The following is a 17475-nucleotide window of genomic DNA, read 5'->3' on the forward strand; positions in this document are numbered from 1 at the left end:
AACTAAATACACTGCTCTAAATCTACTTAGTTCGAATGTTCTCTTTCATACCGAGATATCAGACTTGTTTCCTTCAAATTGGCTAAAAATGTCTATGTTGGTGTTATTAATACCTTGTTCAATCTGTTTATTTTAAATAAATAACAGAAGATTAAAAAAAAAAAAGATTGAGACATGGTCATCTTTTTAGATTGGAAATTAATCCACCTTACACAGACACTACTACCTTTTCAGTTTAAGATAACCAGCCCTGTACGGCAGTGCTGAACAACTGAGGAGAACAGCTCACTATTGGCACAGCCTGCAAAAGAGGTGACAGCTAAGCAGCAAAAAGCTGGCTAGAAGAGGAAGCAGATTGGAGATATTTAAAATACCTCTACTCATTTCCAATCAATATTCTTTTGTTTGCTGTATATAGGGTGCAAACTGTTTCATATATGATTATTTTGATAACGAACTAGCTGCAAATGATTATTTTTCTCCACTTATGTAAGACAGTTGTTATGTTTTCCTTCCTTCGTTGTTTGAAAAAAAAAAAAGGAAAACTCTAAGCTACTCAACTATTGAAGCCAAATAAATGCAACCTCAAAGACATTCTCTTACTTTCTGGCACGGTATTTAATACTTAACAAAATACACAGCACATCAATTCTTGTCACATTTCTAGGGCGTTATAAAGTTCAGAAAAAAGAAATTCTTCATAACATAACGCATAGAGTAAACAAAAAAACACAAAAAACTTATACATATTGAATTGGATCAGACAATAATGGTAGAAAAAAAAAGATAAGGGACTGGAAATATTGGATTGGGGTTGGTTAGTTTATGACATTCATGATATTGAAAGCTAAACATAAAAAGGGAAATAATAAAGTTTTCGGTGTACATATAAAATGTTTAACTAGTTTTCTCCCCTCCTCATTGTCTCTCGTCCACACTTTGTCGCCTCATTAATATTTATTTAAATGCTAAGGTCTTGTGGAAATAACTCGCATGTTTGTTTGTTTCAATATAATATGCATTATTGTTTTTCCTTACTCATGTTTTACTGATTTAGCAAATTTTGAAATACATTACCCTTAACATTGGAAATAATATCTTTTCTACATCCCAAACTAGTATACAGTTCTGACACCGCCGCTAAGACACTTCACTCTCCTACTATTGTACACTGTAGGGATAATATTTATTTTTTTACTCTTTTACCTAGTAAGACATGAGACAATACATTCGTTGATATTGCCGTCAAAAATGTCTGCATAAGCTCCTGTAGTTACAGCCTAAGCTTTCTCATTCTGAGATCACACACATTGAAAATATATATAGCCTCTTCAAAACTCAATACATAACCATATATAGTTGAATATATAACTGCAATAATAGTTAAAAACGAAAGATTAGTTAGAAATGCAACAATGCAATAAGAGTCTCTTAGAGTTATCAACTTTTGTTGTTCTCTTTTATAAAATCTGTCTGTAAATTAATTTGCTAGAAAGAAGTCCGAGAATCCACATGGTGAGAGCATTGCTTGAGCTGAAAAGAAAACCATAAAAAAAAAAAATATATCAAATACTTTTCTAAAAAGACAATTACTACCTTGTGAAACTCATGACTGTTTCGTTAAAGCAATTATTTACTCTTAATAACGAATGAATGATTGATTTAAACAAAAATGGACCATTGTTTACCCCTTGTCCTCATCCTATTCACAAATATCCAGGTTAAGCCAATGTATAATTTATGTAAAAATAAATATTCTTTTGATAGGTCTGTATATCCAGACTGAGAAGAAGGTGCATAAAATGTTTTCTGAACGTCCTTTGATTAATTCAAATTATATATTGAATAATGAATATGGTACAGACCTATATACATTGTTTGTAAAATGTTTTTGTAAAATTTTTTACATGTTTCAGGTGTTCCTTCAGAGTTGAAGATAGTTTACTTCCTAGTCCAAACCTCCCGCAGGACGACGGGGGATGAACCCGGGACCATCGATAAATCCAAACGACAGTCCAGCGCGCAAACCGCACGACCAGGCAACAATTATATCTAGACTTGGAAAAACATCTCCACCTCATGCCAGATCGTTATGCACGTAACTCTTGTTCAAGTTGTAAGGGGGAGTACGCCTTAGGAATCTTGCACATTGTTCTTCTGTCTCCGAAAAGTAATGATCTTTACTTTTCAAAGTTTAGCAATAATAATAAGAAGAAGACTTGTCTTCGAATCGGAAGATTAGTGAGGAATGCAGTATTTCCCGTGGCTGCGCAGCACCAGCTGTGACCTACATATTTTGCCACAACCAAGGCAAGCATAATAATTGTCCGCAGGTGGTCGATTTAGATTTTCTTTTCGCCGTCTGCGTCTGTCCTCTGGAGCTGGGTAGGGCACGTATTCCGAACGTATGCAAAAGGCAGTCTTTTTTTTTTTTTGGTGAGCTAAAAGATGGTCTACGTAACTAAGGCGCCCCACGAAGCGCTTCAAAGACCAGCTTAGGCGCAATTGAAAAGAGCACCTGGCTGCATGCAGCCTCAGAACGAGACAGCTGGAGGTCATTCACAAAGGCCACGGGATACACATTTGAGACCAAAAGTTTAGCAATATCACATTAAAATTTCGCGTATTTTAAATAAAAATAGCTTTTATCACAGAACTAATAATTACACAAATCTATGATATAAATATATGATACAAAGCTTACTTCGATTTTAAACCACAATCACAATAACAAAATTTGTCGTGTTTCAACAATCTTACATCTAAATATTTCAAGCCTTTTGGTTTTAATCCTCTAATGATTTCAGAATGTACATTTCAATAGATTGTTCTAGGTCTTTATCTAGATTATGGATCTAAAAATTGAACGGCGTTATTGTTTTTAACATAGCTTAGATCTGAATCATGTGTATTATATGTAATATGGGTTAATGTTTCAAAAACAAATCTTCTTTTCTAGGAACTTTTTTACAATCTAAGACCCTGTTTCATTACCTAAGAGATAGGCACGCCCAGTGTACATATAATATATGTAGGTCTGTGGAATAAGGCGTAGACCATAGACATACAAGTGGGAAAACCCGCTGTCGTATGTCTGTTCAAGATAAAGATTGTCTAAACCTCTAGCCAAATTTAAATTATTTATTTTTTAATTTGAAAAATTATAACGGTCGAACTAACGTTTTCCCAGTGTGGTCAATTAGCTAGTAATTCTTTTCTCAAACTTATTACATCAACTGTCCAATTTCTAAGAGAATCTTTAGAGCCGCTATCTCGAGCATCATGGCCACCCAAGTTTCACCCTTTTGTTTTTTTCCATGACCCGATGAAGAGTTTGCAACCTGTAAAGGGGAATTGTAAAAATGGTTTGAAGACAGATTTTCTATTAACATTATGCAGGCAATGTCAGTGGCGTATCATCATGAATATTTGGGTCCCACGGGTGCCATTGAAACGTTGTCGTTTATTAATTTTAAGCGTACCAACATTGAGTGTCATGAAAGAGTTAGTTGTAAAAAGTCGTAACTGAGTGGAGTGGAAGGGTACCAATGGAGGTGGTATAGGTTTGAGATTGTCAATGAAATGAAAAATACAGAATGACACGACTTCAGTTTGCACTCAGCACACGGGTTTCTTAATGGTAGGAGGTCCACCATTATAGTCTGACCCAGGTCAACAGTTGCCTTGTTACGACACTGACATTGTTTTTTGCCAATGTAAGGAAAATATGAAATTATGTGACTTGTAACCCACCTGAGAGTACTGCCTCTGCATGTATGTGCTGTAGTCGGAATAGGTGTTGTAATGTCAGTAGTAGCGGTATAGGTTGTCTCAATGGAAGCAGCGGTCATATTCGTAACGTGAGTTGGCAATGTCGTGGCATTTGTGACAGACGTGGGTTGACTTGTGGCAGCTGTGGCAGTGGTTACAGTTATGGGATTAGTTGTCTTAGTTGTCCTAGTTGTTGCAGTGGTTACAGCTGTGGGATCAGTTGTCTTAGCTGTTGCAGTGGTTACAGTGGTGGGATCAGTTGTTGCAGTGGTTACATTTGTGGGTTTAGTTGTTGGAGTGGTTACAGTTGTGGGATCAGTTGTTGCAGTGGTTACATTTGTGGGATCAGTTGTTGCAGTGGTTACAGTTGTGTGATCAGTTGTTGCAGTGGTTACATTTGTGGGATCAGTTGTTGCAGTGGTTACAGTTGTGGGATCAGTTATCTTAGTTGTTGCAGTGGTTACATTTGTGGGATCAGTTACCTTAGTTGTTGCAGTGGTTACAGTTGTGGGATTAGTTGTTGAGGTGGTTACATTTGTGGGATCAGTTGTTGCAGTGGTTACAGTTGTGGGATCAGTTATCTTAGTTGTTGCAGTGGTTACAGTTGTGGGATCAGTTATCTTAGTTGTTGCAGTGGTTACAGTTGTGGGATTAGTTGTTGAGGTGGTTACATATGTGGGATCAGCTGTTGCAGTGGTTACAGTTGTGGGGTCAGTTATCTTAGTTGTTGCAGTGGTTACAGTTGTGGGATCGGTTATCTTAGTTGTTGAGGTGGTTACATTTGTGGGATCAGTTGTTGCAGTGGTTACAGTTGTGGGGTCAGTTATCTTAGTTGTTGCAGTGTATACAGTTGTGGGATCAGTTATCTTAGTTGTTGCAGTGGTTACAGTTGTGGGATTAGTTGTTGAGGTGGTTACATTTCTGGGATCAGTTGTTGCAGTGGTTACAGTTGTGGAATCAGTTATCTTAGTTGTTGCAGTTGTCACAGTTGGGGGCTCAAATGATGTCGCTATCGTTGTCATGTCTTGGGTGCAGACAGTTGGACTTGTAAGCTTGAAGTTCTGAAATAAAATTGTACACAAATGGCTACCTAAACAGCTTGAAGTTCTGAAATAAAATTGTACACAAATGGCTACCTAAACAGCTGTAAAGTGAAAACCAAAACCAAGAGTTGCCGACTCACAATTATGTGGCGCTCGCTCGCTAGCGACCTTTTAAAACGCAATTTCATGCTCTTATCTTTCTCATAGTGCTATATGATCCAATCACTAGTCTGAACCAGTTGGGAAGGGGTAGAGGGGGGAGGAAAAAAGGGGGTATCTGGTAGAAGGTTACTGTGATCGATTTTCAAAAGTATTTTTTCTAAGTTTGTACGACTTGAATTTGAAATCGAGGACTCAAGATTCCACAAGACAATACACTATCCACTGTGTTAGCGAAGTGCTTAAGACAATAGAAGGTATCATAGCTAAATTTTGTTATTTTCAGACTTTTAATTCTCTACGCAAAGTATAAAGGGGACTAATTCAATTTATACCTCGACCTCTTTCAAGTTTTTTCTTTTGTTCGATAATTAAACAAAATAATTAACTAATTTGTTTTGTCTTTGTGATTCTTGTGTTGTCAGTTACAAGAAATAATTGTGCAACCTTTCCACACGATCTGAAATTGGGTGTGAGAGAAAAAACATGTGCAAACATCGCACCAGACAGACAGAGGTATAAGCTTTCTAAAAACATCGCTGCATCGGTAAAGGATGTTCCACTGGATAAAAGCTATGATCAGAATAGCTGCTGGTTAGTTGACAAAAAAAAAGAAAACCACAAAGTACAACCAAAGCAAAGTTAGCATGTCTCAATATACTTTCTCAACGGTAAAACTGACGAAGAAAAAACATTCGGAAAAATTACTCGACCCTAGCACATTACATACACATGTTCTAACCAATATAAATTCGATGGTCCCGGATTCAAACCCTACCCATCCCCCCCCCCAAAATATAAACTCGAGACTAGGAGATGTTATGAGAAAGTTCTTCACTGTCGACTGTCGCATTATATCAAAAAGTTGTTAGGAGAGAACACTTGTGAGTTTCTTAAGTGTCATCAAATAGTTGATGAATGATAAAGTCACCCTATCACTAGACAAGTCAATTGTTACTTACGTAAATCAATGCTGGCTCCTCATTTAGAAACTGCAAAGAAGTTTTTTCCTTCTTGTTACATGACAAAGTGATCCTTGATGACCTGTCAGTTAAGTAATATTCTAATTTAAGGTTAAGATATTTATAATCTAAATACACTTTACCTATGACATTGATGCACTGTATACATATTGCCTACCATAATTTAATGTCATTATCTACTTTACAAAGTATTCTCATTGCCTTAGACTGGATCAGCAGTGCTAAAGAACAGGACTTCCAAATAAAGGACAGGGCAACTTTAATTATTAAATAAATGTAAACATCAGTATCTGCTATAATTGTAATATTTCTTCTTTTTGGCAAAACAAAATTATGACTGATTGATTTTCTATTAACTTTTTCTCTCATGACGCTAGCTCTCTGCGCAGTTTTAACTGAGGTACAATGGCCATGATTTCCTTAGCGGCTAGAGAGGTAGAACGTACCGCAAATCAACCATTTGGCTCGATTCTAAACAGCAATAACACTTGAGACGTCTGCTGTTAAAATATATCTGAACATGGAGACTGTAGTCCAGTTGAGAGTGCCGCCATTGTGGACACTTCGATGCAGCTTTCAGTGATTGCAAGACTCCTCTTACGCCGCTTATCTAGATTGGATACATAATCAGTTTCTGATCAAGTATTACCCCCCAAAGTACTTGAACAGTTTGTCCCATTTCAACTTGTCTCTGTCCATCCCCAGTTACCTAAACTTGCTTACATGTATTTCAACTGGACTACTAAAAGACACTCATCCAGTGCAGTTTATATAAAAATCTAGTTATCCCCCCCCCCCCCATATGGCGTCGCGCTGTGAAAACTGGCGCACAGGTTGCTGAAGAAAAGAGAACAACGCTGGCAGAAGAAAAACGCCAGAGAAGAAAAGCAAGGCCAATGACACTAGCTCCAGCAGGAATAACCTGCCCAGTGTGCAGCCGAACATTCCGGGCTCACATAAATCTCACCAGCCACATGTGGAGGCATAAAACCCCCAGTGCAAAGCCCTCAGCCCCCTAGATGACAAAAGTGGTCATCATCGAACCACGACGGACGAACTATAAAATACAAAGGTGTTTACTTCGGACGGTTTCTAGAACACTATGACACACGGTGTCGCCACTGCATCGAGGACGATGAAACAATAAACCACATTCTCTATGGATGTCGTGTTTAAAATGAGGGCAGATTGTGACAAGGATACGAGAGAGAGAGAAATGGTCAGTGTGCGACAACGGGTCTATCCTTGAACGGGGACAAGGTGACCTTCAGATTCAATGCCAACTTCTTTCACGTGCTCTAAGAGATTATTCTCAGCATGATCTTTTACTACTGGGGTTTCTGATAAGGAACTTAGTTCAATGGCTGGTATTTAGTTCAATGGCTGGTATTTAGTTCAATGGCTGGTATTTAGTTCAATGGCTGGTATTTAGTTCAACGGCTGGTACGATGAATTTTAAATTCAATGACTGATTTTTTTTTACATTTTTTTTAGAATTGAATGTCTGGAGTTACCTTCCATCTGTTCCATTCAGCAATTCAATAAGAGTTTCAGAGACAAAACTTAGGCTGCTGCCTATTGAAAACGTCTTGCCAAACAAAGGAACCTGGCAGCCCTGTTATAAAAGATTAATTATTTATCTTACAAGACTGACTATGGATACATATAGGCCTACATAGGAACACACTCTATGTATGCATTACTATAGCAAGATTGTCTAGGTATTAATGTATCTATCAAGAAGGTTTAGTTGTACATGTATCTTCCAAGACTGTTCATATATTTCTGCTGGTCAGGTCTTACTACATAAAAAAAAAAACTTCAAAAAAAATAATTTCAGTCTTGTTAAAATGTTGTATACAGAAAATAGAAGAACAATTTTAAATTTTAATGTGTTCAGTTCAACGTCTGGCGATGTCATGTGTCAAACTACTTCAAGGTCAAGATTAACATGTGGGAGTCGACTGTTATCTTGTTGTAAACATGTATAAACTTGATCAATTTCTAACATTATGTCGAAAATGTGAGACGATTGAGAGTAGGAGGAAGATGACTTGTACAGTTCATTCACTAGTGAACTAATTGTTTCTATTTCAAATGCCTAGACCTATAATAAGTTGGGTAATTTAAAAATGCTTACATTTTTTGTTAGTACTATGTCCCTCGAGAAATAAATGGCTTGATTTAAGATCTTAAGTCAGATAGTTGACACTAACAAAGAAACATATTGCAGATTGAAACGTATTCTACTTCTATATGACCTCCTTTAGTCCGGAAGTGACAGTGGATCACCTCAAAGAAATGGAATACCTTTGCATTAGGTCGGAACGATGTCGAATGTAATGTACAAATGGATTGAAAAAGAAAACGCTGTTTAGTTTTTACAAACTCACTCTGTCTGTCTGTCTGTGTGTCTGTCTCTGGCCAAAAGTTTGTACAAGTTATTTCTACGACACCCAATCTCGAATCAAGCTGAAATTTTGCACAATTATTTGTTTTACCTGACAACATAAAATTCAATTTCAACAATTAATCAATTAGTTAATCATTTATAGGGAATAAATTACTTTGTTTGGAAACTCAAACAAGGGAAAGAAATAGTGCTTGACTGAAGTGGTGGTATAAGCTGAATTAGTCCACTTTATATTAGGCTGCCGTCTGTTTGTAAAATGTTTTACATGTTTCGGATGATCCTTCAGAGTTTAAGATTGTTTACTTCCTAGTCCAAACCTCCCGCAGGACGACAGAGGATGGGAGCGGAAGGATTTGAACCCGGGACCATCGATAAATCCAAACGACAGTCCAGCGCGCAAACCGCAAGACCTGGCAACCATTCGTCTTAGGCTTAGTGAACACATAAAATAAAAACAAGAGAGATAACTCTACTATCTTCTATGTTCATAGACTCTTCGCTAGTAGAGTGGTTACGGCGTTGGCCTGAGCCATGAGTTCGAATTCAGGTCGTTTCCCCTTTTTATATTTTTATAAATACTTTTTTATTTTTAGCCTAGATCTAGTACACATTGAATGACACGACTGACCAAACTAATTGTTGCAGGTACACTTAATATAAGCTTTGTTTTGTTTAGTTTGTTTGTTTTTGTTTGTTAAAGTATTTTATTTATATTTTTCTTCTTGCTTCTGTCAGTCTGTCTGTCTGATAAAAAGTTTTTACACTTTATTTCTACCACACCCATTCACGAATCTGATGAAAATTTGCACAATTATTCAATTGCATAGAAAAGACACGAATCAATAAAAAAAACAAGGTTACAAAAGACAGTTTGTGTGGAAACACAAACTCAAAATCGGCCCCCGAAGAGGTCCACCCAGGCAGGCTTCAATATTTTCAGAAAGAACATCCAAATGAAATTATATCAAAGACAAATGAGAGATAAGAATGGAGAAAGAAGGTTAACAGATCTTGTGTAGTGCCCCAACGGTCCCGCAGATCAAAGGATAGGTGTAAGTGAATGTAAAGTTAGATGTGAACCTGGCCTAACAAGTTCCCCTTTTAGACCTTGTGGTCTATAGGGCAGATGATGTAAAGTTCATCTGTTTTTGTGGCCTACGGTTAGCGAGGGTGTCATGTAGCCAGCACAACGACCAAGCGCCTATACTTTTCCCCAACTAATGTCAGGTACCCATTAGAGCTGAGTGGACTCAGAGGCACCAAAAGATTAAAAGTTGAAAATCCCAGTCTTCACCAGGATTCGAACCCGGGACCCCCGGTTCGGAAGCCAAGCGCTTTACCGCTCAGCCACCGCGCCTCCCCTGGCCTAACTGATGTCTTATAATTGATCTAATTGTTTTGAAAAGGCTCTTTTATTCGAATCCTTTCTACGCCAAATACAAAAAAATTTGAAAAATGAAGTTTAAAAGATCATTATTCATTTTAAATTAGGTCTAACTTATAATGCATACTAATTAGTTTTTTCTCTTTAAAAAACTGCTTGCATAACTGATTTTAAAAATTAGATTTTTCGCTTTCAGAAAAAAAAAAAGGAGCCGTTGCATCAGAACTTTGAATGCACTAAAATATTGTGATGTCGGATTTTCAATATCTTTTCTAGTTTACGAGATCTAAACGGGACGGACGGACAGACGGACAGACGGTCAGACGGACAGACGGACAGACATTTCGCACAAAACTAATAGCGTCTTTTCCCCTTTCGGGGGCCGCTAAAAATTAGTCAATTAATTTTGTTTTTAAAAAATCCCCTTTTCAGACCGTGTGGTCTATAGCGCAGATGATGTAAAGGTCATCTGTTTCTGTGGCCTACGATTAACGAGGGTGTCAAGTGTCAAGTGTCCAGCACAACGACCAACCGCCTTTACTTTTCTCCCATTAATGTTAGGCACACATTAGGAATGGTTGGACTCAGAGGCGCCCAAAGATCCCGAAATTAAAAATCCCAGCTAAATATGTAGTGTTCCGACCCTTTAGAGAATTAAATGCGTTATTTTCCCACCACACCCTTCTCGAATCCAGTTAAAACTTTAAACAATTATTTATCGTACCAAATAAAGCATAAAATCAATTTAAAAATTTAGTCAATTTATTAGGATTACTAATTATTTTGTTTCATATCAAACAATTGAAAAATCTTCTACATTATTAAGAGAAATAGCTGTAAGTGTGAAGTTCTTTCTCTTAGATAAGCTTTCTTTTTTTTTAAAGGATTTTTTATATTTTGCTTTTTCAGAAGACGGTAGGAAAGGTCAAATTTGTCATTTTTTGCAAGAGAAGCGGAAAAATACGTATCACTAAAAAATGTGTATGTATGATTAAACACACCATGGCTATGGATGGAATGTATTTTAATTAATTTGTGACTTCTTTTTTTATCTCCTTTCTCCCCCCCCCCCTCCTCATTTCCTATTGCAGCACGTTAAGAGAAGATATTGCCCTGGAACTCAGTAATTTTAATTTCACTCTCTCTCTCTCTCACACACACACACACACACACTCATTAGGTCAGATTGACATAGTCTGATTAAATCTAAACATATGTAATGACATATCAACCAAACATTACAATGATACATCAGACTATTCTATCTGGTGAAAAGTAAATGTGCCGAAACATTGAGATTCTATTCTCATCACTAACACAGGGACAATGAAAAGCTATTTACTTTACTTTCTTAGTAGTCTAGCTACGAACACAAGTTGGCAAGTCCTATATACATGTTGAGATTTCTTATTGATGAAGTACTTACTATTACATGTACCGTAGATCTAGCACTTACAAGTTCATGTTGACATGTCCTATTGATATAATTTATCAAACCCTGTCATAACGAGCTAGTATTTACATGTCCTATACTGCTATAGATTTAGTACTTACCACCACTTGATTACATGTCCCATAGATCTACTACTTACCAACACATGTTCACATGTCCTATAGATCTAGTACTTACCAACACATGTTCACATGTCCTATAGATCTAGTACTTACCAACACATGTTCACATGTTCTCTCACTAAATGTTTCACAAAGCTGAATTTCGTAACGTAGAGTCCAAGGAAAAACTCTGTCTTTAAATCTATGACACACAAACATAGACACATAGACATGTTTGTATAGAGAAGTGAGCTACTAGTCTATAACAGAGAGAAATGGAAACAAGTAATATTAAAAAGTTGGTGTTTTAAGACCGTTCTTCATTTGTAAAGCTGATGACCATTTGTGAGAGCGATTACTTCGCTCTTAATAACTTATTACTGAGTCCAAGGAAGAACTATTTTTAAAAAATGTCCCTTAGTTACCGCCATGTACAAATCTACTCAGCGCTTTCAGAGTACTGAAAATTATTGTTTGTTGATATAAATCCTGATATTGGAAAAATGAAAAGACTAGTCTAGACTGGAATACTGGATCTAGTTAGAGATAAAGTATTAATAATGCAAAGAAGTATATTTTCTAATATTATATACACACCATGGGCGTAGCCAGGGGGGGGTTTTTGGGGTTCAAACCCCCCCCCGAAATGAAATCCCCCCCCCCCCCGAAGGGGGGGAGTCGGAATTTAGTGACTGATTTTTTGCTTTGATTTTGTTTATTTTAGGTGAGATTTTAATACTAAACCATCACTTTCCCCAGCACAACCAAAGGGGTTTTGAGTATAAAACCCCCTACCAGGGGGGCTCGAGTTTAAAAACCCCTACCAGGGGGTTCGAGTTTAAAAACCCCTACCAGGGGGGTTCGAGTTTAAAACCCCTACCAGAGGGTTTCGAGTTTAAAAACCCCTACTAGGGGTTTTGAGTTTAAAACCCCCTACCAGGGGTTTTGAGTTTTAAACCCCCTACCTCGGGTTTTTGCAGTTAACTCCCCCTCTTCTATAAAACAAAACAAACAAAAATGCAAACGAAAATCCCCTAATTCCAAGAGCACAGTTAAGGAAGATTTTAATTTTAAAACCCCGTCTAAAATTTACGATAAACCCCCTCTTTAATATAAAAAAAAAGCTAATTACGCACTCAAAATGTTATGAGCGTAGCTAAATGGGTTTTGACTCAGTTTTGAGTTTAAACCCCACTTCAGCGGGGTTTGAAAGTAAAAAAATACCTCTTTAATAATAAAAACAAAGCAAATTATACATTAAAAATGTTATGAGTGTAGTCTAAGGGGTTTTGAGTTTAAACTCCCCTCCAGTGGAGTTTGAAACTAAAAAGTACCTCTTCAATATAAATAAAAGAAAATTACTCACTCTAAAATCTATGAGAGTAGAGAAAGTGGTTTTGAGTTTAAACCCCCCGCCAGGGGGGTTTGAGGATAAAAAATACATCTTCAGTGTAAGAAAAAAGCAAATTACGCACTCAAAATGCTATGAACGTTACCGATAGGGGTTTTGAGTTTAAACGCCCATTCAGAGGGGTTTGGTGCTAAAAATACATCTTCAATATAAAAAAAAGCAAATTACACACTAAAATTATTTGAGCGTAGCCAAGCCAATCGGGGGTTTTGAGTTTAAACCCTTCTTCTACAGATGGCTTTTTTTTTAAGTTTAAAACCCCTCCAGATGGTTTTGAGTCTAAGATCCCCCTACAGAGCATTTTGAGGTGGAAAACCCCCAACAGAAGATTTTGACGATAAAACTTCTCTTTTCGATATAAAATCTAAAGCAAACTACAGTCACTTAATTCCAAGAGCGTATTCAAGAGAGGTTACACATTTTTACCAGTGGCAGGGCTCCATTAATAAACTGCAGTGAATAGTCATCTGCCGAAATCGAAAAACACTAAATGTAGCTCAACAAAGATGGCTAAGACAGATTTTAGGAGTCAGTTATAGAGATCTGGTCTAAATCAAGGAAATCCTATGCCGAACTGGGAGTCGACCCCCTTAGTAAAATTGTGAGAGAACGACGCATGAGGTTTGCGGGACATGTTCTCTGACAAAATGAATTACGCATAAGAAGAGTTGCAATGATATCCTAGTACAACTTGACGCCACTCATTCATGAAGGTCCTCATGGTAGGTGGGAAGAGGCTTCAGACATTACCAGTGACAGATTTTTAATGGAAACAGCTTGACGTCAAATGCTCCGAACGGCGTGGGAGGGTCTAAGTCAGTAAGAATAGCACATCAGGTTTTTGAAATAAAACTTTCTAATAGCAGGAAAATGCAGTGTAGATACCTCAGAATATGCATTTTGTTGGCTTTCAATACCAGAAATAGTGAATGGCGGCGGGGCTTCGCCCCGCGCTGGGGAGCTCCTAGCGCTCCCCCAGACCCCCTTGCTAGTAGTGGCGGGCAGTCTACAATTTTATGGAAACAGCTTGATGGCAAATGCGCCGAACGACGAGGGAGGGTTTAAGTCAGTAAGAATAGCACATTAGGTTTTTGAAATAGAAATTTTTAATAGCAGGAAAATGCACTGTAGATACCTCAGAATATGCATTTTGTTGGTTTTCAATATCAGAAATAGTGCTTGGCGGCGGGGCTTTGCCCCGCGCTGGGGGATCTCCTAGCGCTCCCCCAGACCCCTTTGCTAGTTATGTAGGGAAATCTACAATTTTTCCACTAACTCATGGAAGAACCTATTCTAGGGCACAATAAACGTCTTCCAAAAGAATGAAGGGTCAGAATGTAATAAAGATTATGTACACACACACACACACACATAAATACATATATTTTTTTTTTCGCGGGGGGGGGGGGAGGAAAAAAATTCCCCCCCCCCCAAACCCCCCCCCCGAAAAAAAATCCTGGCTACGCCCATGATACACACACACATAGATAGATAGATAGATAGATAGATAGATAGATAGATAGATAGATAGATAGATAGATTACACCATTATTTATAAAATTTTCTGTGTCTATATTTAAATCGACAAATAACTGAAATTCATAAATCGCTACTTTTGTAGTAAAGACAGAGTTGGACAAGTTAACTAGTTGGAGGGTTTTTGGCGGCTGCCTAGTTTACCTATGCCTAAAGTGGCCCTAAAGCCGGGCCTGTTATTGCACACACTTGTTTGCCATGCCATGTTCAAGATCCTCTGGATGCAACGCAAGTGAATTTAATTTAATTTTCTCTCTTGGTTAGCGTACATAGTCTATGAACATGACTCACTGCCTTACAATCCCATCTCAGACCTTATGTTCTTTAGGGCAGTTGATGTAAAGGCCAACTGTTTCTGTGGCCTACGGTTAACTAATTGTCATGTGGCCAGCACAGCGAGTGTCAGGTAGCCATTAGAGCAGGGCGGTCTCAGAGGCGCCCAAAGATCCCGAAATTTAATATCCCGTTCTTCACCAGGATTCGAACCCGGAACCTCCGGTTCGGAAGCCTAGCGCTTTACTGCTCAGCCACCGCGCCACCATACTGCCTTACAATAGTGTGCTTACAAACATATGCCTTGTAGAACTTTATTTCGGTCTTGGTAGTGAGCTTCCGGTTTTCCTATACTTGACTTGTAAGTCTGGCAAACGTAGACGTATGCGTATTTGTATCTCCTCTTCCAGGTACAAGTCGTCTGTTGTGAGACCATGGAGCAGAAGTGGTGATGCCAATCTTTACGTTTCCAGAGAGAATGGAAGCCGCTTTGAGGTAGTCAACAATTTTCCTGTTAGGTGTTATCTCAATACTCCAAGTGATCCGCTTCACTGTCATACTACCGCCGTGGTGAAGGCTGCTTGGAAGAACGGCCTCTCAAGCAAAGCTTAAAGAAAGGGATGATTACAAAACTTATATCAACTCAATCTGTCTGGTTCAAAGTTTTACACACGTAATTTCTCCCACACCCATTCTCGGATCAAGCTTAAACTTTGTTCAATTATTTATTGCCATAGACAAGACATAAAAAAGTAACCAGTTAGTCAATTTATTACTGGTAATTAATTATTTTGTTCCATACCAATAAGGGAAGCTAATTATTCAGAGTTCACATATACGGCTAAATTTGTTGGGTTTAGTCCCCTGTAATAATTGTTAACGCTATGTCTGCTTCGCACATTCTCCGATCAAGTTGATACTTTAAACAATTTTTATTGTACCAAGAAAAACATGAATCAATATTAAAAATAACATTTAGTCAATTAACTATTGATAACTCCATAATGTAGAAAATATCAAATAAGGGAAATAACGTGATCATTATTGATAGATATAGTTTTAAGGGTGGAGCTTTTCCCTTTGGATAAGATTTGTTTTTTATTTAAGTATTTTGTTTTATATTTTCTTATTACTGTTGAGGTTTTCTCAATACACTTATCACATTCGACATAAACCAAAACTGTAGTTCAAAAAAAAATATAGATTAGCCAATTTCAATTATTGAAACAATTAATGTTTTCTTTTCTTTTACAAGAGTGTTTACTAATGATATTCCTTTGAATCTATTGTTTATGTGCGGATATGTGTCGAGTAATTTCTTGTCTATAATTGTCTGTTACATACCTTATATCTCCTATAGGTTCCAAGTCAATATACCGAGAATCCGAAAACTGACAAAAGCATTTTTTTTCATTCTGACAAACCCCTGTTCTGTTTGCTGTTGCAGACGTGAATGATACGAGCATAATTGACATTGATAGAAGAGACTTCATTTTTCCAAGCAACAAGCGAGATCTCTAAGCACCCAAGTGTTAGGGTCGCTTTCATTTATATGCATGACATTGGTTGGTTGGACTGGGGCGAGGCAAAGAAGGCAGGCCTACGTGTTTCTGATACTAGATCCGGGATAGCAAAACCACATGATCTAACAAGGTGAGCTTGTTATACTTTATTTCCTAAAAATTTAGAAAACAAGGAAGGATGATGATAGCTCATAATGTGTCAATAAACACAGATCAATACTTCGAGGTAGGCCTACGTTATATAAACATGAATACTGTCCTAGGAAATCGACTTATGAACTCAAATTAGTATTAAGATATAATAGTAAGATCCAATATTTTTACTAAACTTATATCAACTCAAGTAGTCTGTCTGTCTTGTCTGTCTGTCTATATGGTTAAAATCGTGAAGGCGTACACCATATTTCTCCCACTTCAAATTCTCGGATCAAGTTAAAATTTTGCTTAATTATTCATTGTCGATGCCAACACGTGAATATATAAAACAAAATGAACCTATTATTATTTAGTATCAATTTTATTTATGTTAAAAACTATGTGAAAATTATTTGTTAAAAACCAAGTGGGAACTCAATTAAATGAATTAATTAAAACTAAATAAGTCCAGTTAGGCTTTGTTTATTGATCTGACAGAAGTGTTTATTTTATAAACTGAAATTGTCAAACTTCATAGTGACACAGCTATTTTACTTGTACAGTTTTTACAAAACGTATGACAAAGCTTAAATTAACTTACTCTGTCTGGTACACATTTTGTACACGTTATTTCTTCCACCTCGCATTCTCGGATCTAAATGAAACTTTGCACAATTAGTCATGTAACACAATATGAGTCAATCGAAATATTGACCAAATATATTATCAAACAGTCGTAATTAATTCATTTTGATTTTATAGAATATTTAGAAGAAAAAAAACTCGCCAGTGTAAGGGAGAGATTAGCTTTGTGTAGAGAATCAGGCGACAAGAATTCCAAGATTGCTTGAGCAAAAGAGAACAAATAAATTTTAATGTAAAGATTAATTCAAGACTATACGTTGATATAAAGATTATATCAAAGGCTGTGTGTATATTCATCTTTAATTTAACAACATGTACAAACTTTTTACCAGACAGACAGAGTGAGTTAATATAAGTTTTGTAAACAAAACACCTATATTAAAACGCATTGAAATGTTGCACAATTTCTCGTAGTTGATGGCACTAAATGAATTTATCAAAACATCAACCAATTAGTTAATCAATTAGTGATAATTAATTAATTCTGTTTTGTATAGGAAAATGGGTTAAGCCTTGCAGTATTGAGATATGGGGCAGTGATTTTGTCGTTCTTCCTCTAGGATAAGCTTTTGCCTTTTAAAAAAATATTTGTTATTATTGTTACGAACATCCAATTTGCTGTTTACAGACGTCGCGGCCTTAGTG

At 37.0% G+C, this 17475-nt stretch overlaps 1 protein-coding gene across 1 annotated transcript; it reads right to left on the reverse strand.

The window, feature by feature from the left end:
- Positions 1-581: 581 nt before the first annotated feature.
- On the reverse strand, positions 582-16140 carry LOC106058119 (uncharacterized). The gene is made up of 7 exons (XM_056026073.1): positions 15872-16140; positions 11422-11509; positions 7471-7571; positions 5936-6017; positions 4254-4832; positions 3754-3947; positions 582-1533 (listed from the first exon to the last, which is right to left on the reverse strand). Exons 1-7 carry the CDS (start codon positions 16018-16020, stop codon positions 1461-1463), a joined length of 1266 nt encoding a protein of 421 aa, XP_055882048.1. The 5' UTR covers positions 16021-16140; the 3' UTR covers positions 582-1460.
- Between the last annotated feature and the right edge of the window lie 1335 nt (positions 16141-17475).

This window comes from Biomphalaria glabrata, chromosome 1 (assembly GCF_947242115.1).
Source record: "Biomphalaria glabrata chromosome 1, xgBioGlab47.1, whole genome shotgun sequence".
NCBI lineage: Eukaryota > Metazoa > Mollusca > Gastropoda > Planorbidae > Biomphalaria > Biomphalaria glabrata.